Source organism: Cygnus olor (genome assembly GCF_009769625.2).
Source record: "Cygnus olor isolate bCygOlo1 chromosome 30 unlocalized genomic scaffold, bCygOlo1.pri.v2 SUPER_30A, whole genome shotgun sequence".
NCBI classification, from domain to species: Eukaryota; Metazoa; Chordata; class Aves; order Anseriformes; family Anatidae; genus Cygnus; species Cygnus olor.
Window position 1 is genome coordinate 151588 of NW_024429049.1, and position 23895 is coordinate 175482.

The 23895-nt window shown below is 55.3% G+C and overlaps 1 protein-coding gene across 6 annotated transcripts in view; it reads left to right on the forward strand.

Moving 5' to 3' along the window:
* WIZ (WIZ zinc finger) overlaps positions 1 to 23895 on the forward strand; it is a 50315-nt gene that overhangs the window by 22924 nt on the left and 3496 nt on the right. For 2 of the 6 annotated variants that reach the window (XM_040542954.1, XM_040542958.1), the window contains 6 exons: positions 2024 to 2084; positions 4538 to 7077; positions 7324 to 7683; positions 19148 to 19312; positions 20158 to 20661; positions 22863 to 23399. In XM_040542954.1, the coding sequence (XP_040398888.1) occupies positions 2024 to 2084; positions 4538 to 7077; positions 7324 to 7683; positions 19148 to 19312; positions 20158 to 20661; positions 22863 to 23399 (4167 nt within the window). Of the gene's footprint in view, positions 1 to 2023; positions 2085 to 4537; positions 7078 to 7323; positions 7684 to 18154; positions 18338 to 19147; positions 19313 to 20157; positions 20662 to 22862; positions 23400 to 23895 lie in introns of those variants that run through there. The other 4 variants (XM_040542957.1, XM_040542956.1, XM_040542959.1 and 1 more) reach the window with 4 other exon arrangements.

Genomic DNA, 23895 nt, shown 5'->3' on the forward strand with positions numbered 1-23895 from the left:
TTGGGAGGATTGGGTTTTCCCGTCCCTTCCCCCTGGCATGCCCAACTGGGCCAGCTGGTGACTCAGGCTTTCCTGAACGAATGCTGCTCATCCCCTGTGACCTCGGCAGCTTGGCCCTGGATCCTGATGGTCTTTTCCAAAATGACTACGAAGCCAAAAAAACCCTGATCTCCCAGGAGCCAGGGACGCTGTCCTGCTGCAGGCTGGCCTCTGAGGACACTACTGTTGGATAGCCCCGGTGACATGTGTGGCCCTAGCTCTGCAGCCAGATGAAAGACCTCAAAACTCATCATCTTCTCCGGACGAGGCCTCCAAATTAGAGATTCTCAGCGTCAAAAGTCTCACCTCTGATGTGCCTCACCTGGAATGTCAGGAGGATGGAAAACCAGCCCCAGCTTTTCACATTCCTCCTCCGCTTTCAGGGCAGGTCCTGCCTTGCCTCCTCCATCTCCATAACCAGCGCGGTGGCCTGAATACCACGTTCCCTGGGCCATCACACTCGACTTACGGCATGCCAGCAGCAATCTGTAAAATAAACGCACTCTGCACGTGGTTGCATCAGTCAAGGAGGGGACGGAGGTCGGTTGGGGCTGGTGAGGCTCTCGCAGGCTGAGCCTGTAGACCGCTGCAGCAAAACCCATCTCCTTGGCTGTGCGTTTCGAAAGCATCCCCCATGCCAGGACTTGCAGCTCTCTTCCTTCTCCCTCTCCTCTTTTGCATTCAGATTTAAAAGCTTTTCAGGCTGTCGGTTGGTGCACGGTGGCAGCTGAGTGCCTTGGCTCTCTCTCCTCTCTGTGAGCATCATGTTTGGGGCTGTGGACCCCCTGCTCTTCTTCCCCGTGGCTCTCCTGGCTTTTCCACTGTGCCGATGAGCCCCAGGGCAGCCCATGACCTGAGATGCCGATGACGGTTCCTAGTCCCAGGAGCAAGCTGGCTTGCTTGGGGCCAGACCACAGGCTCGTGGGAGGAAGCGATGGGGATTCACCCGGCTACGCCTCGGCTTCTCCAAGCTCCCCACGCAATAACGAGTGAGTCCCTGCTTTCCATACGGCCAGGATGGGCAGTGCGGCAACGACACGTGGCTGGAGCAGGACGGGGGGAAGCCGGCATCTGGGCTGTGCACAGCAGTAAAACAATGAGGAGCGAGACCCTGGCGCGCTGCCCTGAGCTCCATGGAGCCCATGGCTGCTCCAGGAGTAATCCCGAAGTTGGGGACAGCTGCCACCCTCTCCTGGGCATCGCGTGGCAGAGTAGGTCCTGGTGACAGGGGGACAACATCGGCTCTGTAGCCGCAACGTACCGGCGAGTCTTGCTTATGCCTGCTCCTCTCGCTGCTCATGATTTCTGGGCCAGGTAGGTTTGATCCATGCGTCTTCCTTGGACGTCACCGAAGGCTTTCCCCCTTCCGCGGGGCTGATCTAGGTGCATCTGAGCCTGACGTAGCTCAATGGGAGGATTTTCCTGCTTGTTGTCACCGCCGAAAGCACGATCCTGCCTTGCATCTTGTGAGCGAGGTTGGAGGAGTGTGATTTAGCACAGGAACCATCCCTGAGGTTCAAGCAACGCCAGAGCAAAGCAGAGCTCCTCCAAGCCCCAGATGATGCTCAGCGCCATTCTGGGCACCCAGAGAAACCAGGCTTGCAAGCCCCACACGTAGAGCTGGTGGGTCGCGGTTTCCTTTGCAGGGAGGACAAAAACAACCCTGCCAGGTATCGCTCCGGTGAGCCAGGATGGCAGGAGTGCGGCCAGAGGCATGCACATCTTCCCTATAAACTGCTTAGCTGCAGGACTGATTATACATCAAATAGTTGCGCATGGGATTAAACCCTCTTAAGTGTGGCTCGGAAATCCTCCCGTAATCTGGACCCGGCTGTAGGAGGGAAGGATGGGCAGCAGGAGCAGAGGGGGGTTTATCTGCTGGGAAAGCTTTTCTTTTTCTAAACGCAAAAATCACATTTATTGCAAATTATGCTGAAGAAGCCTCGCTTGGGCACTGACCTTGGAGCTTTCCTCTCTGTTGCAGATGAGCCTGATCCTGCCCTCTCCGGTGCTGTCCCAAACCCAGCTCACAGGACCGAACTCGGGTAAGTGCCCAGGGGATGTTGCAGAGCATCCAGGAGCCTATCTCCCCTTGCTGACAGCACTCCGGTTACAAAAAGCCGTGAAACATCCACCTGGCTGTCCCCAAAGAGGCTTGTCCTACCACCAAGGGTGTCACCAGGTCCCTCTAGAGCCAGCCAGCACCATCCCATCACTACAGAGCAACGCCACCACTCCGATTAGTCTCATTTATCCGCGTCCCACCAGCCCACCGTGTTTCTGCCCACCCTGCATCACCCCTCGGAGCATCTCGGTTCCGCTTCGTGCTGCTGGGGCTGTCCCTGGTGTGAGGGGAGGAGGTGCTGGGAGGTGGGTGCTTGCATGGGCGTCCCCAAGCTGCTTAAGGGGTGTCCCAAACACCTCTGAGCGCGCTGGAGAAAGCAGATTTAGAGGTGTCAGCCCAAGGCTCGTGCAGAGCAAAGGGCTGGGTCCCTCCTCGTGAGAATCGCTCTCTCTTAGCCTGTTTAGCAATCCAGCCAATGCCCAGCATGTTTTATTGGGCTTATTTTAGTATCTGCTGTTGACTGATCCTTCCTGGGCCAGCGGTTTCCTTCGCGAGTTATTTTTAATAATGTTTGCAGGATTTACAGCGCATATGGGAATCACATTTCCCTGATAGCACGCCATGGACAATAGAGAGCCCGTCCTCTTGTCCACAGCAATTTCTCTCAAGTTCAAAAAAAAAATAAAATAGGGAAAGATTGGAGCTGGAAAGGCGAGCACAGTGTTGTGGGAGAGTCGGTTTGCCCCTAAACTTTGCTTTCTTGGAAATAAAGAGGTTTAAAAAAGATACAGAGAGGGAAGCAACACGGGAGTCAAGCGGAGCTGGCAACTCTGCCGTCTCCAACAAAGGCACTTTGTTCTCCCGGCAGCACAACTTGACCCAGAAGATAGTGTTTTAAAGCTGGCCCGGGGCAGCTCCTTGCACGAGGTCTCGAGTCATTAGGCTCCTCTGGGTGTCGGGCTCCGCGGTCCAGCAGGTTTCTTCCTGAGGGATGGTTTAGCAGGGGGCAGGCACCAGGACGTGGCCTTCTGTGGCCACGGGTGCTGCATGGAGGGGAGAAGCCAGGTGCCAGGTCGGCCGCCGAGGTCGGAAGCCGAGTGGCATCCTCGGGGAAGGGATGGGAACGCGGAGGAGCCTCAGGGGTTCTGCCGACATTGGGCTTTTTGCTCCGGTCGAAGTTTGAAGTCGTGGCTGCTCTTTGGGGAGGCTGGGGTGGCTGGATTGTTTGGACCCTGGTTCAGAAACCAAAATGTGGTGATTTGGTGCTGTTTGAGGCTCTTGGCTTCCCCAGTGAGCCTGTCACCACCCTGGTAGAAGGGTTTGGGGCTCCTGGAGGTCCCATCTCATCGCTGCTAGTCCCATACAGATGTCTTCAGTCCCTTGGGACATCTTGGAGAACATCAAGTGCCTTCATTGCAGCCTCTTGGCCCTGAGTGTCCCCCTTTTTTCTTCTGGAAGAAGCCTCCAAACCCCCATGGAAGACTTTCAGGACTGTCTGTGGGCATGCTTGGCCCCTCTCCAGGACCTAACACATCTTTGGTGCGGTGGTGGTGCCCACAGCACCCTGTTGGGTGGTATGGGGCCACCCAATGCCCCTGTTGAGGCTCTTGTTCTCCACGTTTGAGATCTTGCTAGCTATGGGGTCCTTGCTGAGGGTTTGGGGGAGGATGTGTGGGGAAGCCACACTCGATCTAGCATGGCTTGTGGTATCTGCAATGGAAGATGGACAGATGATGGTTGGCACTTCCCACTCCTGCTGCAGAGAGAAGGACTTGCATTTAACCATGGGGGCAAATCATCTTTTGGTCCCAGAGACCTTTGGTATGGTCCATGTTGGCGTTTAACTCTGTTTTTATGCAACTTCGGAGAGCTCGGTGGCCTATTCTTTGGCTTGTTAGTAACAAATGTCATCGCTAAGAGCAAATATCCCTGGTGGGTTGGGTGAAAAGGCAATAAGATGTCCAAGCATGCAGCATCCCAAGGCATTAGCAAGGGAAAAAGGGAAGGAGGAGGAGAAAGTGGGATGGAGCAAGGGAAAGGTGACTTCTGGCCCAGGGCAGGAATCGGGGATGTAGTGATGGGGACGTTGAAGTTTCTACCAGGAGGATGCTCCTGTTTGTTGTGCCCACCACAAATGTGGAAGAGCCACCGTAGCAGATGCAGCCAGGACTGAAACGAGCTTGGAGCAAGCCCAGGAGAAGATTTCAGACCCGATTATAGCTACATGTGGTCAAAGGAGGGTGGGAAGGGCCGAGCAGTCCTTGGCTCTTTTTTGTCCTAAATCCTTAATGTTCGGGGTGATGTGGGAGTCACCGTGAAATCCCCACCCTGTGTTATGCCATAACACCCCGGTTCCACGATGGGCCTTTTGGAGGTGGAAATGTTCCTGCTGTCCCGTTAACCAGCTAATAACTGTCAAAACTTATTTTGCAGCTCCACGAACGAAGAGCATTTAGAGTTCCAGAAGGCTTTATACAGAACGGATGCCAGGAGCTCCTTGGACCTGCGAAACATGACCGTGTCCAGCAGCATGGCCTGGGACACCTCTGCCCTGGAGACGAGAGCAGGCGACGGCAGAGAAGAAAGCACTTTAGAGAGACTCTCTGGCTTGAAGGACTCGAAGGACGCGCGGTGCGGAAAGGAGTCGGTGTTCACAGTGGATCCCCAGGTTGTAAATACTGTGCAGGTGGATCCCGAGGAATTGGAGAGCGACTCTGAGGACCTGGACGCTGGCAAGGTGGCAGCAGAGATGCCCAGCCCTTGTGTGGGGGCACCAGTTAGTGGTGGGGAAGAGAAATACCTTAAAAATGAACCAAAGCAACTTGAAGGCCTCAGCAAAGAGCACTTAGAGAAAAGCAAGAGGGGAATCCAGAGGGTCGACTGGATTTCTAGACCCAACAAAAGCCCAAGTCCTCACTACAAAGACGTAAGCAAGCCAACGGATGTAGCAACCAACATGCCCTTTCGGGGACAAGCTGTGCGTGAAGTGCCTCCTCCGCTGACTCCGACGGTGTTCCGAAAAACGCTAAACCCTGTCCTCGGCAAGTCCAAATCCCTTGAGAGCGCCTCGTCCCACAGGAAGGGGCTGGTGGTCGACTCAGATTTGGGCGAGATCAGCCCACTCAGTGCAGCTGAGTGGACGATACAGAAGCCGGGTCTTCAGCTCGGCACGGACCTTGCCATTGGCAAACAGTCCTGGACGGTAAATTCTGAAGACTCAGTGGAGAGGATCCCGCTGATGTCTCTGGAGCCTGCTCCCTGCAGCTCCTATGACATTGAGATGAGGCCCTACGTGTGCAGCGTCTTGGTAGAGGAGCAGGGGAAGGAGGAGCTGGGCCCGGAGGAGGACCCTACAGTGTACACGTGTATTGAGTGCAGCATTTACTTCAAGAAGAAGGAACATTTGATGGATCACATGCTTCAGCATAATCGTGGACCAGGGAGGGACCAAGACAGAGATGCTTTGGGAGGGCAGTGTCAGTTCTGCTGCAATGAGTGTGGATGGGCCTTCGGAGACCCCACATCCCTGGAGCAGCACAAAAGGCTCCACCAAGAATCCAGGGAAAAAATTATTGAAGAGATCCAGAAGCTGAACGAGTTTCCAGACGAAGGCCGGGAAGCCCGGCTGCAGTGCCCCAAGTGCGTCTTTGGCACAAACTCCTCCAAGATCTTTGTCCAGCACGCCAAGATGCACGTCAAGGAGAGGAAGGACCAAGGAGCAAAGAGTCTGAATCTCTTTGGAAGCACGGGCAGCGGAGAAATGCGGGATAGCCCTGTGCACGGCGTTTACAAACACTTCAAACCAAATGAACACATGCCCCTGCAAGTGCAGGTACCTCCTCACGGCAGTGGCAAAGGGCTCAGCACCTGTATGCTCTGCAGCTTCCCGGCCCCCAACGAGAACATTCTCAAAGAGCACATGAAATACGCCCACTCCCACCTCTCCTGGGACACGGAGCCATACGAGGAAGACCCCAATCAGCCAGGAACTAGTCGAGATGCCTACAGCCCGGCCAGGCCAGGCCGGTTTGCAGAGACTGATTATTTTGGCAAAGCAGACCGGCTCTTCCCTCCGCCCCACCAAGAAAGCGCATCTCATTACGAAGCTGTTCACGGTTTTTCCCTAACTCACCCGAGACTCGACAAGAGCAATGGGGCTAGTAAAAAGGACTACCAGTCATCAGGGTTTCACGCCAGGAAAGCGGCTCCGTACGCTGCCCCACATAAAAACCTGGGGCTGTCTAGCCTCTCCTCCGCCAAGGTTTATTCGCAGTTTGCTCTGCAGCAGCTGAAAAAAAAAGCAGCAGCTCGGCACCTTGAAGCAGAAGGCGACAGTCTCAGGAGCCACTCGACGGGGCTGGAGGACATTAGGCACAAATGGATGCTGATCAACGACATGGGGAGCGTGGAAGAGGAGATCTCCGTAACCCCAGATACAGACTTGACTGAGAACAGAGGCATCAAACCCGTCACCATCCCTCAAGCTGCCTTGGACCTCAAGAGGACGTTCAGAGACACCTTGAAAGCCACGGACTCTTCGATAGCCTCGGAGGAGCAGCAGCACCAGTTGCGGATGATGGTACCCCTTGTCCTCGTGGAGGAGGTGAACCCGCACCCCAAGGCGACGAAGCGGCCCCGGGGGAAGCCCTTCAAGAAGAAAGCAGCGCTCCCTTCCCGGGATTTCATGATGGAAGAGCCTCTTCCTTTGGATATGCTCCTGCTGGACTCTCCTCTGGAGGGTCCTCTGGAGCTCGATGATCTCCTGGACTCCGACTCGCCCATGCTGAAGAATGAGGAGAGGAAATGTCCCTATTGCCCAGATAGGTTTCACAACGGTATCGGGCTGGCGAACCACGTGCGGGGCCACCTCAACAGGGTGGGGGTGAGCTACAACGTCCGTCATTTCATCTCAGCAGAAGAAGTGAAAGCTATTGAGCAAAAATTTTCCTTCCAAAAGAAGAAGAAAAAAGGTAGTATGTATTCAATTCACCGTGCTTTCTATTTTCTTGTTTTAATTGGTGGGGTTGAGAAAACCCCACTGAGGATGGGTACGTATGGTGCTGTGGCCGGCCTGAATGGCAGTGGCCACGGTGCGTTTCCCTGCCCCGCCTGTCCTCATTGCCAACCGATGGGGAGCAGTTGTGTCGGGTGGAATAACGCCCCCCTTGAAGGCCTGATCCGGGGTTTTAGCCACTGACTGTCTGTCCTTCTTTCCGCAGTTGCGAACTTTGACCCGAGTACGTTCAGCCTGATGCGATGCGAGTTCTGCGGGGCCGGTTTTGACACACGCGCGGGGCTCTCCAGCCACGCCAGGGCCCACCTGAGGGACTTCGGTATTACCAACTGGGAGCTCACCATCTCACCCATCAACATCCTCAAGGAGCTGCTGGCCAACTCGTCGGAGCACCCGATGCTGCAGGCAGCGGTGGGAGCGGAGCCCTCGTCCCCGAGCCGAGAGACGCATGGCTTTGTGCCCCGCAAGAGCATGACCCCCATGTCCGAGTGCAGCATTCCACGATCTCCTCTGTCCCCGTTCCCCCCATCCTGGGGAGATGAGTCCTTGCAGTCCTACAGAGATGGTGAGTGTCCGTGAACGCACATGCAAGCCAGAAACCCCTTTGATAACACCAAGCCGGAGCCTCGCATCTTTCTGTTGAACAGAGCCTTGTTGGAGGGGGGCTGTTCACAGGGGATGGTTTAGCTGGTGCAACCTGATGTTGATTTATGCATCCCCATGGGTCGCGTGCTGTGCTGGATGGGTCTGATCCTGCTTTTGGGCAGTAGATGGAAATATAGTAGATGAAAGATCTCGAGGGGTGGATGGAGGGATTGCCTCCTGCCTGGGAGCTGTGCTTGGATGCTCAGGCTTTGTCATGTAAAAAGCGTCATGTTTAAGAATGAGGTTTCCATCAGTGAAACCCGGAGCATTTGTTGTTGGCAAATCGCATTGGCGTGTTGGCAGATCACCGGGCAGAGTACAGCTGAAGGTGAAGAGCAGAGTGTGGCCTCCCTCCTCCTTGGCCGTGCAGAGGGCAGGGGGAGCTGTGTTCGCCCCTCGGCTGCTCGTTTTCTGTAAGCGTATGTTACTGCGGGGGGAAGTGTAAAGTTTAGATTTGGGTCTGAGCCGGTCTCCTTCCATCAGTGGAGCTCCAAACGGTTCACACAGGAGCATTGGTTTCAGAGCAGTGGCCATCCCAAACAGCTTTCAGGTTTCCCTGTGAGGTGCCAAAAAACTGACTTTGCACAAAGTCTTTGCAACAGCATTCTTCCAAAGACGGAAAACTTGCTTGCACATTAGGAAAAAGTAACTCTGGGCATTCCATTACCACCTACGGATACCTGCCACTTCTGGTAGTGTCTTTAAGTCCTCGAAGCTGCTTCTTGTTCAGGTTCTGCTGAGCACAATCCTACGTTAGCTTCTCGCTGCAGGGATGTATCTGTCTTTAACTGAAATATCAAAAAGCCTGTAATCCCGGCTCTCCAGACTGTTCCACATGCCTGGTCGCTCTTTGGAACAAGTCTTGACCATAACGAACACAAATAAAAACACAACCAAACCCAAGCTCTCTTTTCTTGGCATGGCAGACGCTGGAAGATGAATAGCTCCCAGCCCAGGGTAGCAGCTGATGCCAATGAGAGGCTTTTTGGAGGGCTCTGCTGGGTTTCTGCTGCCAGTGGCTGGATGCTCTTGCTGCCCTCAACTATCACTCAGCAATTGCTAGGTCTGCCAGTGCCCAAAATTCACTGGCACAAACCATTATAGATAGTGCTGCTGTTTTAAAAACTCAGGCTCAGGATTTAGTAGAAATGGAATGTGGAAATGTCTCGGTGAAGAAAGAGTGCAGCCACCTTTCCATAACAAACCACTCATAGGGAAGGAGGTTAATGCAATTCTTAACATAGTGCAACTAATATCAAATGTCCCCAGTGTTAAGTTTAAGAAGGAGGAGAAAAAAAAAAAGGAGCATGTCTTGAAATATGATCTTGCTTATCGGTTCAAGCAACGTCACTCAACTTTTCAGCATGTGATGTTGGTTGGCACAGGGCTGGGAACATCTCCCACTCCTTACTGTGCCCATCTCTAGTTGCCTCGAAATGCCAGCTGGCTGACTGTAACCTAAAGCCAAGTCACTGGAGAGGGTGTCAAACCCCAAGGGAAACAATGAATGCTGCTCCCCACTCTGGTGTTTTGTACATGGTGGTTGCACTGTGTCATTTGCCTACAAAATGATGGGGCAAGGGGAGAAAAGCCCACCCTGTCAGGCATGGGATGGAGGCATGGCACGGGTGTTTGGGAGAAATCAGGTTGAGAATCATCTGGCCACAAAGGTAAAAGTAGGGAGCTGGAGCATGACTTTGGCATGCTTATTTTAAACCTGTGTAAGATTCAGTGCGGACACTTTGGATGAGTGTGACCTGCAAGCAGCCTCGCAGCTTTGGAAAACAGAGAGCAAGAGTTCAAACCCACTTTTAAACAGCACTCCTGGATTTGCTCGCTCTGTATTTCCTTACAAAGTCATGTCTTTGGGAGCAAATGTGAAGAAAATGAGTAAATCAAGAGAGCATAAAACTTTCCGGTTAGGACTGCGTGCCGGGCTTGGCAACCTGTTGCGCAACCAGAGTGTGCACGGCAGATCACTTGGAGATATTGATCAGTGCTAAGGGTGAGCTTTTGTATTTAAATCTGATCCTGAGATGGCCGAAACACTTACCTGGCCCAACCTATGGGGAAGCTGCTGCTTTCCTGGGGCAAGAGACATTACTGGAAAACACCAGCCTGGTACAGCCCTCTGGTGCTGGTCAATTTTTAAGCAGCACTTCCTAAGAGCGTAGGAACTGGCAATCCCAAAATGTTGGGTGTCAAGCAAGCAGGGCAGAAGGCTGGCTTGGCTGAGCAGGGATCTTTTTCCAGAGCTTTGGCAGAAAAAGAAAGTGTGTGGCCAATGGAAGTGAGGTCAGGTGACATGGGGGGGCTACAGGGATGCTGTTTGACTTTGTAGGGAGAAAATTTGTGTGACCAAAGCTCAATTAGAGTTGAAGTTGGCCAGTACTGTGCAGGACAATAAGAAGTGGTTTTTGTTTTTGTTTTTGTTTTTTTAATATGCTACCACTGGTCCTCCTTTTGCTGTTAACATTGGTCCCTTACTTAGTGAGGTTGGTCACCTCACAAATGGGAACGTAGACAAAGCAGAGACATTCAATGTCGTCTTTGCCTCTATAACACTGATGATGGGCCCTGGGACGTCCAGTGCCCTGAGCTGGAGGACCATGGCTACAGAAACGATAAACTCTCTGCCAACCCCAAACTTGTGTGGGATTTGCTGCTTCAGCTGGATGCATATAAGTCTATGGGACCTGATGGGACCCTAGAGTATTCGGAGAGCTGGCTGATGTCACGGCACCGAGCCTGCCGGAGTTGAAGAATTTTGGACAACGCTCTCAGACATGGGGGTGAAGTCTCTTAGCTAGGAGCGTGGAGATAGCTCACTGCGAGTTGAACCCCTCCTTGTTTTGCTTTGAGTCTGAAGCAGCTCTTTCAGGATGAGTTGAAAGTATCTGTCGCAACCGATTTAAGAATGAAACAGCACTCGTCGCATTGCAATATTTATTTAACTCTTGCTCCGGCCACAGAAAAGCAGCTGAGCAAACAGTTATTGAATTGTGGTTGGAGGTGGGGGGTGACGGGTCTGTAGCAGGAGGATTTCAGGCTGTTTATGAACCCACCTGTCCCTCTGTCTAAATCACTCGTGAGATGTTCGAGCGCTGAGAGCTAAAGCAAACTCCCTGTGTCCTCGTGGGTCTTAGCGGCCGTGCTAAAATCTTAACTGCTGTTCTTTAAGGGCACCTGCTCAGCGTTAACATTCTCTGCTTGTGTTTTATGCTAATTACATAATTTATAGATGTTTTTAAGCAATATTAATGAGATATGGGCTGGTAGTAGGCTATGGTGGCAGGTGGTGAAGCAGGGATCGATAGCATGTGTGTTCAGAGCGAGTTTTACCACGCAGACAGGCGCGTGTTTGCGGTGTGGATGCTTTGGGATGGCACAACCAAGTCTGTGCTGGCACGCTTCTGGCACACAATATGAAAGCCCATCTGACAGCAGATTGATGCCTTTCCATCTCGCCGGCACAGCAGCAGCCCTCCAAGTCAGCGGTATCTCTGCGGCGCTGCCTGTTTGAAGCTGGTGGGGATGGAGGATGTGTGGCTCCATCTCACGGCAGCGGCGATGCCGGGACGTGCCGATCGCTCATGGCTCAGCACCTGCATGCTGCAAACTGCCACCTGCTTCCTTCCTGACCACTACCAAATGATGAGCATGAGCTGCCAAAAGGTTTCTGCCTGTGTTGCAAGATGCATCTTGGGCTGTTAATGTTCGAAAGCAGCTCTGCAGTAGACTCTTGGCTGAAACCCTCTGTTGTGCTACAGCTGAGTGCCAAAATCCCCTTTTTGGGGAGCGTTGTCGTGAGCTGTTTTCTGTTTTGGCTGCGGTTTGTGGTTTCTAACAGGGGTGCAAAGGGAAACGAAGATGGAGGACTCTGCTTTGCTTTCTGCAGCCCGGAGCGCAATTCAATGAGCACGGTTGCATTCTTGTAACCAAATCACCGCAGTGCCACGCATGAGCAGACCCTTGGATGGTTTTGGTGCTCTTGGGGCAAAGCCTCTCCTCCCAGAGCTGCTTGCGGGTGGGATGCACAGCCAAACCAAAGAGCAGTGTTGGGAAAGGGCTGTGGGTTTAACCGCTCCTCTCCTGGCAAGCAGAGCATGAGAGGTGGGTGGCTACTGCCGTTCTTGCACACTTGGCTGCTTCTCTAAAAAGCCAGCCTTTAAGCAAAATCAAGAGTCAAAGGGAGGAAGTAGGTGTTTGGGTCTGTGGCAAGAACCTGAACTTGGCTGGGCAGGTCAGAATTGAGTGTTGGGTGTTTAGGTAGGAGCAAAAACAGGATGTTGAGAGACGTTGGGGGACCCCAGGGGTCACCTGTGTTCCCTCCTGCTGCTGCAAAGCGAACCCACGGTACCCAAACCAACACTTGATGCTCTCCCGTAGACTACAAACCAAATCTTTCCCTTTTCAGACGTGATTTTATTCCCTCAATCATTAGTGATTCCAGTAGGTCTGAACACCCTCCCCGAAGCGTTTGCACTCCAAATCAGATGTGTTACTGCCTCGGTGCTGTGGAGAGCCGAAGGGTTATTTTAGCTCTTACCCACCCCAGGATGGGCTGTGATGTAGGGGTAGGTTGCAGCATTTGCTCTGGTTCAGTTTTTGAACAACTTGAAAGCCTGAAAACTGTTTTTTTCACGCTTTTCTGTGGGACTGCTGGCTCTCAAGCTGTCTCCAGCCATCCTTGTGCAGTTGGTAGCTGCTCTGGAGAGGTCCCTGCGCTTATCCATGGCTTTCCACACAGGCCGTGATGGGCAGAGGTGTCCCAAGCTGCTGCTGCTGCCTCCTTAAACCCCATCTCGCCTTGCTAAAGATGCTGTTTGTGTATCTCCTGCTCCCCACCTATTGGCAGCTGCCTCGAAGAACACGTGGCGCTTCTTGGCAGGCGTTGGGAAGTATTAGGCAATTGCATCCTCCCCAAAACGTCCTGCAGCTCTCCTTCCTTGTAGCCTGCCTCACCTTGTTCCGTCCCCCACACTGCTTTTGCAGACCTGGTGCCATTCTCTTCTGTTGTTCCCCCCTTTTTCCAGATTTAACTCCCCTTTGCTTCCCTTGCTGGCTCAGAAGGCAAGGTCTGCTAGACCTAAATTTCCCTTCCTGATCTGTTTTTTCCCTGGTTTGTTTTTGTTGGTGCAGCCGAAGCAGTGCTGGGCTCAGAGGCTCGGACAGGTTTTTATGAAGTAGCTGGAGGCACAAGCAGCAGGTTTGGGGTGGCACGTCTCCCCAGATTCTCCGCAGAACTTTGTCTGCAGGTGGTTTTCCAAGCGTCTTTGCTGAGCATAGACCATCAGTCAGTGCCCTGTGATAGGTGGAAGCTAGCAAATGGTTTCCAATTTTCAAGAAGGGCAAGAGAGAATCCCCTGGTAATTACAGGCCTGTCAGTCTCACTTCGGTGCCTGCTAGAATTATGGAGAAAATTACTCTGGGCATTAGTGAAAAAAACACTTGAAAGACAGTGCAGTCATCGGTCAAAGCCAACGTGCGCTCATAAAGAGAAAGAAGAAAGAGAAAGTCACGCCGTACCAATTTAATGTCCCTTTATGCCAAGGTTGCCCACCTGGTGGACAGAGGCAGTAGATGTGTTTTTTCTTGGCTTTTAGCAAAGCTTTTGAGACTCTCTCTCTCGGTACCCTTCTGGAGAAAATGTCCAGCTCAATGTGGACACGATGCGATGGGTGAAGAGCTGGCTGAAGGGTCGGGCTCAAAGGGTTGTGCTAAATGGGGCGATGCATCAGGCTGGCGGCCAGTTGCTGGCGGTGCTCCCCGGGGCTTGATTTTGGGGCCTTTTTGTTTTTTTATTTATTTATTTTCTTCAATGTTTGTATCAATGAGCTGGACGCAGGCGTTGAGTGCACACCAAGGAAGTTTGCAGATGATGCAAGTTAGGAGGAGCTGTTGAAGGCATGTTGATGAAGAGATGAGAGCGCTGGGCAATCACCAACCATGAGAAATTTGACGAGCAAATGCTGGATTCTGCAGCTGGGATGGTGTAAGGCTCGTTGGCTGGCAAGGCTGGGGTGCAGCCCTGCCGACGGGGATCTGGGGATTTTGCTTGATGGTAACTCAGTGGTGTTGATATTTGACTCAATACAAGCCAACAATGTGCTCAGGTGGCCAAAATGGTCAGCCACGGGCCGGTGTGCGTTGAGCATGGCATCGCTGACCAGGGGACGTAAGGGATTGTCCCACTCTCCTCAGCATCAGCTTCACCTCGAGTGCTGTGTGAGGGCTCCGCAATACGAGGAGGATGTAAAAAATAGGAGAATGTGCCCAAAGAAGGGCGACGAAGGTGGTGAAAGGACTGGAGGACGTAATGAATGAGGAGCTGAGGATACTTGGTGGTTGAGTTGGGAGATGAGAGGGAGATGCTGATCTATCTGGTGACAGGATGCAAGGTGGTTTTGGGCTTAAAGCTGTATCAGGGGAGGTTCACATCGGATATTAGGAAAAAGTTCTTCCCTGGCAAGGTGGTGGGGCACTGGAACAGGCTCCCCAGGGATGTGGTCATGGCCCCAAGCCTGCTGGTGTGCAGGAAGCATCCGGACAATGCTCTGAGGCAAATGGTTTAACTCTCGGGCTGCCCAGGAACTGGACGTGATCCTTGTGGTCCCTTCTGACTCAGGCTATTCAAGCGTTCTGTGACTCAAGTTGCCTTCAGCCCCTTCCCAGATACTTGGAGAAAATAATCATTCCAAGAGAGCATTTCTCCGCTTCCTTCCAAATACAACATACAAAACATACCGAATTCCTCCGAACGATGATTACCACCACTGGCCAGGCCAGATGTCCTTTGGGGTTATTTCCCAGTAGACCTGAACAATTTCCTTCATCTCGTTGGCCCAGAGGCATTTTGCATACCACTTTGGTTCTCCTTGTTCCGTTCCTGACAGTGGCTCTGTCCTTATCTCACTACATCCTGGATTTCTGTATTTATTATGTACTTTTTGTACTCTTCTTTGTGTATACTCTTATATAGTGTTCTGCTCGATGGTTTAGTTGTCTTTTCAGCCAACAAAATCTCTGCCCTGGTGAGCCGATCATCCGGTGCAGCACTGCAGTCGTCTCTGACTCCCACCCATTTGGGAGCAGGTTGGATTTTTTTTTTCCCCTCCAGATCTTCTTCCAGCTTTGGTCTGGCACTGGTCTTCCTCATTCTCCAGGCACTGGCTCCAACCCTAATCGGGATGACATGGGGCTAGAGGATGTGTGGAGAACAGGGGGCTCCTTCCAGGGGACAACCAAGGAAAAAGGGAGAGGGGGTGAGTGTCAGGGGCTGTAAAATTCATTTTAAGGGTGTCAGTGGGGACTGTGATGGGGTTCTGCTCAGAGCCTGGAGTAGGCACGGCCCCCCACAGCTCCTTTGATTTCTCCCTCCAGCTCTTCTCATCCTGGGTGTGAGAACTAGCGTGGCCGAGGCCAGGAGATGATCCTGATTTTGTGGGATCTGGGATAGGGACAAGCACAGCCTGAGCCTCAGCAAGAGGCTCAAGAGAAGATAAAAATCAGAGCAGGGTGGAATTTTTCTTTTATTTTATCTGTGGTTTGTTCCTGGCTACTTATTCCCTACCTGCGGTGTCTGAGCAGCCGCAAATCACGGGGTCACCGGTCCGAATTCCCCTGCTCATCCTCCATCCTCTTCTTGAGCACAAGCCCTGGGTTTGCCCACCATCCTGCCATCCTCTGCAACTTCACCTGCCTGGTGGGAAGGCTCCAAAACTTCCAGTCTTGTGCCCTCTCTGGTGGTGCTGATCTGATGATGGACACATCTATTCCACATGAACCCAACCGCGCCGGTTCAGGTTGCAAACCTAAAATGAGTCATTGGGGTTTCGTGCACAGAGAACGAGCGTGGTCATCTCCCAGAGGAGCCCCTAAGAGACAATTTCTTCCCCCAGCACAGCTAAGGCTGGAAGAAGACATTTATCGTAGACTTTTTTGAGCCTCGTTTCCTCCTTTTCACTTTGACTTGAGCCCGAAGACCTTGGCGCAGCCCTGCGGCAGCTCTGGTTTCCATTCTGAGCATTGCTTTCTCTTCTTAATTGTGGTTGCTGTGCTGCAAAGGGAAAGAAAAGAAATCAAAACGCTCGAGCTTTGCGGACAGGGTCTTGTGTCCTGCTTGTCCCACGGTGGCTATGTTAATTGCAGATGAATGGAGGCTAGAAAAACCTTCTGGAGGTCTGTGTCTGACCCCATATACAAGTGAGGCCAACTTCAAAGCCACCTCTGGCCCTTCAAGGCCGTGTCACGTTGAGTTTGGAGGGGATGGAGGTGACAATATCCCCGTCCTCAGCTAATGTGCTCCGAGGATCCTCCTCGCGTCACAGTTCTCAGGGCACGCTCTCCTCCTGTGCTGGCCTTTCTGATTTGTGTCCCCATGCGCTTGTTCCGTGTTCACCCGCTGCCTGACCTACTTTCTGCTGTCTTTTGATTCCTTTCTTGAGTTTCAGGTTACTGAAAAGCTCCTGTTGGCCTCCTGCTTCACTTCCCTCCTTCCCCTGCATGGGGTCAAAGCGGGCTGTTGCCCTCAATACCATCTTTTCTCCTGGGCTCTGAAGATTTCTGGTGGTGTGCAGTGCCACAATCGAGCAGAGGGAAGCCGTATGCTGGTTTCTAGCCTGGATTTCAGCTCCGTTTTCACACAAACTGGGCTACAGCCATGGGAGAGGGCATGAAATCTCTCAGCCAGGTCTTTCCATTGTCGCTTTTTCAGGCTGTGGGGCAAAGTTGAGTCAACAAACAGAACAGAACCGATTTTCCAGGTGTGTTGGAGTTATTGGGATATCGGCTGCTATTGTGAGCTTTTCTCTCCCCTATTCTGAGAGGGGATGTGTCGCCTCAGCACCCAAAAGCTGTCCGAACGACACCCCGTGTCATTACAGCCCAAAGACCAGAGCCTCTGGGGGCTCTCAGCTTACTTCGGTGGGCTTTGAAACGTCCTAAAATGTCAGGAACTGCCCCGCTGTGGTTTTTATTTAATTCTTTATTTTTTACCCTGACAGAAGCTGGCGGTATTTAATCTACAGCCATACTTTTTAAGTGCTTTGTAAAGTCTTCTGATGCAAACATGAGTGGGAATTTGAACCTCTAAAGGCTTCCCCGTGCTGAAAAACCGAGCGTCCAGCGTGTGGCTCTGGGTTTATTTTAGCTGTGGCTCTTGCGGGTGCTCTCCTCTTGGTTTGGTTTCGTTTGGTTTTGTTTGCTCCACTCTGGAAACGGCAGGCCATATAGCATGTGCTTTCTTGCGGTGTAATTTCAGACAAAATCTGCAGGTTTTGGGTCCAACTCGTGCAAGGTAACGGCTGCACATGCTGTCCTATATGCTCCCGTTCCTCCAAGTGGCTCCTGAATTCGTGGTGCTCTGGGCCCCTCTGGCTGTCGTTCAGCTGCGTAGCTCCACCAGTGGCAAAAGTGGCTTTTTGAGCTCTTTAGCTTTTCCCACAGGGGAAAACTGATTTTTTATTTTTTATTTTTTTTATTTTTCCCCCCATCAGGCAGGCCAGGGCTCCCTTCTCCCAACACCTGCTGTGCTTTTGGGATAGTTTTTGCCTAAAACCTGAGGTTCTCAGCTGGCTGGGGTAGCACTTGTTGGCCTGGTGATGGTTTATTTATTTATTTATTTTTTGTATTTTTTGTTTGTTTGTTTTTCAGGGAGACTTTGCTGCTGTTTCCTGTCCCTTAAGTTTTTGACCTGTGGTTGCACATTATTTGTACTACTCCCTTTGTGGAGGGGGGCGGCAGTGCCTTAGAACATGGCTGCCCTGGACCCCTTTTACCAGGGGGGCAAAATTACATTTTTTTTTTTTTTTTTTACCGGGGGGGGGGGCAGAATTCCCCTTTTTACTGGGGGCAAATTACCAAGGGGAAGGCAGACGGAGGGGCTGTGGGGCCGGAACGGCAGCGGTGTGAGGGGGGCACGGGGCCGGGCCTTGGCCTGTGCGTGGGGGCAGCGAGGCCCCCGGGGGGAGAGCAGAGTTGTGGTGAGGGGGCCCAGAGGGTCCCCACTTTGTGTTTGTGGGGGGTTATCACTGTAGGGGGTCCCCCCTTCATGTGGGGGGGACCCCTGCTGGGGGGGGTCCTCCCTTTGTGGGTGTGTGGGGAGGGTCCCCCTTTGTGCGTGGGAACCCCTGCTGTGGGGGGGCTCCCCCTTTTGTGTGTGTGTGGGGGGGGGTCCCCTTTTTGTGTGTGGGTCCCCTTCGTGTGTAGGGGAGTCCCCCCCTCTTTTTGGGGGGTCCCCCTCTGTTTTATGGGGGGGTCCCCCTGTTTTTTGGCGGGGCTCCCGTCCCCGATCGATCTCTCGGCGCTCCTCCCGCCGCCACCACGGGCGCCCCGCGGGCTCGGCGCTCGCCTGCCCGCCCTGGCGCCGTCGGCGGGCGCGGCCTGAGGCCGGCCCGGGCCCGCTCGGCGCTCGGCTGCGCGGCCTGGCGGCCGCCCCGCATGTGCCGGAGCCAAGATGGCGGCCTCCACCTCCTCGCCGCCCAAAGTGACAAAAGCGGCGGCGGCGCCGCGGCCCCGGGACCGGGACCGGGGCGGGGAAGGCGAACCCGGGCCCGAGGCGACGCCCGAGCCCGGTGAGCGCCCCCCTCCTCCCGTCACCGCCGCGCCCAGGCCCGCCCGCGGCCCCCACCCCACCCCCTCCCCGCCGCCGCCGCCGCCGCTCCGGGCCCGGCTCCGCCGCCGGCCTCAGCCTCGCCGTCGGGCCCGGGCCCGCTCGGGGAGCCCCGGGGCCGGCCGCCGCCGCCCGGCCGCCGCTCTCCTTTGTCCTCAGCTGCCGCCGAGCCCCGCTTTGTGCCGCACGGGGCCCCCGCCGAGCCCCCCGGGCCCGGCCTTCCCGGGCAGCACTAGCCCCTCCCGGCTCCCGTCACCGGGCCGAGGCGGCTCCGCTCCCGTTCTCGGCTGCCCGCGCTCGCCCTCCCGCTGCAGGGCCGCGGGCAGAGCCCCGAGTTGGGGAGGCGAGCCTTGGCCGTGCCCAGGCGCCGTCCCCGGTGTAGGAAGCATCGCCCTGCAGCAGCACCGTGCACCCCGGCAGCCCCAAATCCACCTCGGAGCCCTCACGGGGCTGCCGGCGGCTCCGTCCGTCCCCCGGGGAGCTGTCACCGTCCCCAGGTGCTCCCAAGGCCTGCTGGCGGCTCACAGCGCCTCAGCCCCCCGGTGGCGCGGGCATTGTGTGTTGAAAGCATCCATCAGTCCCGCTCGAGGCTTGGTCGCTGCAGAAGCTGCACCCGTTTCCTCCTGTGAGCTCAGCTGGGCAGAGCTCCTTGCGTCTGGTTACGGAGCAGGGTGCAGCTGGGAGACCCTTTTCTCCCCTGGCATCACCCAAACGCACGCGTCTCCTCGCCCTGCCCACGCTCAGGGGCTTGACGGTCTCCTTTTCTTGGCAGTTCTGGCGCCAGAAGAGGAGGAGTTGGTGGCCATGGAGGTGGGCTCGCCGCCGCTGCCGAAGAAAAGCGCTCTCGCCGGGCAGCTGGATCAGCCCACAAGCAGGATAGGGACCAAACTGTCTCCTGAGCCGCCCGGGAGCAAGCCAGAGCCTCAGGACTCCAAATGTGAGTACCTCCCCCACGCCTGGCCGGTCGCCGTCTGTCTTCTGGGGGTGAACGGGGGAAATTGGCCTCGCTGGCGGCTTCACGGCAGGGAAATGGTGTGGAGGGTCCGGCCTCCGGCTGAGCTGGGCTGCGACCTCTTAGAGGTGGGATGGAAGCTGCTTCAGAGCTCGTGCCTCCGTCGCTTCCATGAGCAGTGGCCTTCCTGAGGTTGTTTTAGCTCAGTGTGAGCTGAGCAGCCTCTTGGCGAAGCGGGCTGAGGTGCTGAGCATCTCACCTCAGAGCACGGCACATCCTGTCCCCGCAGCATCCGTGGTGCCCTGAATTTGGGGACGTTGCTCACCAAACTCGAGGCGTGGTGCCCCAAATTTGGGGACATGGTGCCCCAAACTCAGGGATGTGGTGTTGGAGGCTGAGGGTTGGGAGACTGTCAAAAATCAAGTGGGAGATGCCGCACCACCTCGGTCAGTCCCTCCTGTCCCTTTCAGTGCTCCTAGTTCCCAAAACAGCGATGCACGGTGATGAGGTGCACTCGAGGTCCCCTCCCTCACTGCCAGCTTTTGGAGCCTGCCAGCAACTGGTGGGCCATGGGCAGGGCTTTCAAAATCACATCCAAAAGCGTCCCCGCCAGCCTTGAGCAGGGAGAATGGCAGAGCTGCGCGCACGAGCAGCGCGCTTTGTCCTCTTGCAGCTCTCCTCTCCCTTCCCTGGTTAATTCCTGGCTTCCCCAGGGGTAAGCAGAGAGCCTCGAGGTGTGAGATGAGGGCTCGGGACAGTAAAATCTCCTGCGGTGGCACCTGGTGACCGTGACGAGCCTTGACTCCCTCTCTTTTTTTCTCTAACTGCAGCCCAGAACCTCACGACATGCGAGGTGTGCGGCGCCTGCTTCGAAACCCGCAAAGGCCTCTCCAGCCACGCTCGCTCTCACCTGCGGCAGCTCGGCGTGGCCGAGTCGGAGAGCAGCGGGGCCCCCATCGACTTGCTCTACGAACTGATGAAGCAGAAGGGCAAACCCGACGGCAGCCCCATGTCTCCCACCCTCGTCAAGAAATCCGGCTCTCCCAAGGATGGCGCGGCGGGCTCCCCGCGGCCCACGCTCCTGGCGCTCGGCAAGGGCGGCGAGCGCCCGCCCGACGGCCCCGTCAACAAAGCCATCAAATCCCCCCCGGGTTTCTCCAAAAGCCTCTCGCAGCCGGGGTCCCCTATCCTCAAGAAGGTGCCGTCAGCGCTCTCGGGGTCCCCCTCTCCGAAAAACCCCGAGGATAAGAGCTCCAAGCTCTCGCTGAGCCCTCTGCAGAGCTCCCCGAAGGCACAGTGGCCACAGGCGGATGAGGAAGGACCTCTCAATTTGAGTGAGTCTCTTTGTTTGTTTGTTTTTTTTACCGTCAGTGTTTCCCATGAGGTCTCAGGTGGCAGAGATGGAGAGAAGGAAACCCCTGGCTTCTCCTGGCACGCTGAGCATCCCTTTGCTTGGTGCTGGGGCGGGAGAGCTCGGTGCAGGAGGCAGCGTTTGATTGCTGCCGCGCCCGAGGATGCAGCAGGAGATCGTGCTGCTCTGTCACGACCGTCAGAAGGGGACGGCCCTCGTTGTCTGGGCTTCTGTTCATTCCCCGTCGTGATTTCAGTAAAACTGTTCCCTCTCGCTGGCTCTCTGCCCTCTGAGCTCTTTGTGTCTCTGTCTGCAGCTGGGCACGGAGCGTGCTGTCCACTCCTGGAGCCCGCTGGTTTTTACTCTTCTCCAACAGTGCCAGATCTTGCTGGCAACCTTTTCCTAAGCAGTTGGAAGTGTTCGACCTCTCTGGCCCATTCGTTCTTCATCCTTTTTGCTGGCCGTGCCCAGCAGAGCCGGGCAGCAGGAACAGCCCACATCCAGGGTTGTGTTGCTGCAAAAACCATCTGGCCTCCTCCAGAGCACGTAGGAGACCCTCCTCCAGCTGGAACCAGGCGCTCAGGTTGTGTCCTGCAATAAGAGCGATCGCAGAGGGCACAAACATCCACTCTAAAGCATGTCTTGACCCTTTCCTGCTCGCTCACAGACCGGCAGAGAGGTCGGCAGGGTCCGAGATGCGGTCGCGGGGCCTTGGTGGCCGGCAGCGGTACCCAGCCTTGCATCAGCACGTGGAGTTTGGTCGCGTCTCAGGTTTTCTCTGCTGTTTCCCCGCTCACTCAACGCGCAGGCTTGCCGGGAAGGACCTGTGCTGCGACCCCGCAGGCGCGTGGTTCGTGCCTCCCGGTGTTTCCCAGCCATAAGTCCAGTCCTAGCCAGGTCTTTGGGAGACCTCATGCGTTGCCGGTCTCTTAGGACAGTTCCCCATATGAATTGCACCACGTTTGGAGCCATTCCCTGCAACAAAGCCCGTGGAGAAGAGGGCGTCTGCTGGGTTCAGTCCTTGCCTTGTACTGAGAGCGCCGAGCGCGGCTTTAACACCTCACATCCCTCGGCACCAAGGGGCTGGGGGTTTGCAGACCCTGCAGGGTTCCTCCTAGCTCTTGCTGGGGCTGTGAAGCTGCTCCATCTTGACTGCTATCGTGCTTTTCCCAACCAAAGTGCTCTGGGACTGCAGCACATCCCCCGGCTGGGCCAGCTGATGGGGACAGCCGCAGTGGCTGGGTTTGCAGGAGCAGAGGTGCTCTCCACCAGCAGTCAGAAAATGCAGCGTTCAGCCCTCATTCTTCCTTGCAGCCAGGTTTAAATGACCTCATCAACAGCAAAGGCTTCAAAACCGCCTCGTCCCTCTTCTCCCTAAACTGGGGAGGGTGGAGCCGCCCCCAAAGCTGGCCCAAAGAATCTGCGGCTCCCACAGCTCAAGTCAGCAGATCTCCCTTCTTTTGGGTACTGCAACGCATCCGCCTCATCTCTGTGGGTCCCCTCTCGTCGCTGTCCCTTCTTGCTGCCCTGTCCCTTCCTGGCCTCGCTTCAGCAGCACCCAAAACCCAGACCAGCCTGTTGCCACCTCAATTGAGGCGGTGAAACAAACCTTCTGGCCACATCCCCCCTCCTGTACAACGCTCCCTGAGCATCCTGGCATTGAACACCTCTCCCCGACCGACTCCTGCCTGCTGCTGGAACCATCTCACCTCTCTTTGGGGCGGGGATCTGTCTTGATTCCCCATCAGGGACCGCTTAAATCACACACTCGTCTCCTTGAGCTGGTGTGGAGTCCTGAGGGGCTGCAGGTCACCCCCTTGGTGTGGAGGTCTTGCCGCGTGTTCCCCTCCAGGACGCTGTGTGGTTCAGGTGGCAGCTTGTTTTCAGCGGCCAAACCTTTGTCTCCTTCCTCTTTGTTGTCAGAAACGTGCTGAGATGTGGGGCCTCATGGAGGCAGGAGATTTGGGGAGGGGGCTGCGGAGACGCAGCGCTGTGCTTTCCACGCGTCAATGCAGTGGGTTTGATCCTGCTCGCTTCCATGTCCAGTTAAGGACAGGCTTCATTGGGCGCACGGCTTTGGCTTTGGGCTGTCCTGATGGGGACGTTCTTGGCACCGCCGGGCTGCGTCCTCCTGCCCGGCCGCCTGGCCCGATAGTCACGATTCTCCCTTTCCTCTCCCTGCAGCCTCTGGGTCGGAGCCAGTGCGGGACATCCGCTGCGAGTTCTGCGGCGAGTACTTCGAGAACCGCAAGGGGCTGTCGAGCCACGCTCGCTCCCACCTCCGGCAGATGGGGGTGACGGAGTGGTATGTCAACGGCTCGCCCATCGACACGCTGCGGGAGATCCTCAAGCGCCGAGCCCAGCCGCGGAGCAGCGCCTCCAACCCCCCCGGCCCCGGGCAGAAAGCCATGGCCAAGACCCTCCTGGGCAGCATGGGACCCCTGGAGCCTCGGGGTCCTGGAGAGCTTCACATCCCCACCCTCGCCAAGAAGGTCCAGCAACCAGGCAGTCCCCTGGGGCAGTCTCCTACCTCGTCCCCACCTCCTACTGCCCGGAAGATGTTTCCAGGCCTCTCTCCTCCCTCCTTGCAGAAGAAGCTCAAACAAGACCAGCTGAGGGTGGAAATCAAGCGCGAGATGATGTCAGGAGGCCTCCACGGAGACCCCCACCCCTCCGACCGAGCCTGGTCCCCGCGGGAGGAGATGTCTCCCCTGAACCTCTGTAAGTGCGTGGCTCTTGCCTTCTCCCCATCCAGGGGCCGGGTGGGACCGCGCTCCCTCTGTGCTGGGGATGTGGGATCTGAAATGCAAGGCTGAAGGAGTTGGGGTGGTTCAGTACGACGAGAAGGCTCTGGGGAGACCTCGTAGTGGTCTTCCTGTACCTAAAGGGGGCTACAGGAATGCTGGGGAGGGACTCTGACAGGGGGTGTAGCGATAGGGACAAAGGGTGATGGCTTTAAACTAAAAGAGGATGGATTTGGATTAGATAAAGGGAAGAAATTCTTCACCATGAGGGTGGTGAGGCACTGGAGCAAGTTGTCCAGGGAAGATGTGGGTGCCCCATCCCTGGAAGTGCCCGGGACCAAGCTGGATGGGGTTTGGGCAGCCTGGGCTGGTGGGGAGGGGTCCCTGCCTGTTGCAGGGGGCTGGAACTGGGACGGGCTTTAAGGTCTATTCCAACCCAAACCATTTTATGGTTCTGTGATACGTCTCGCTCC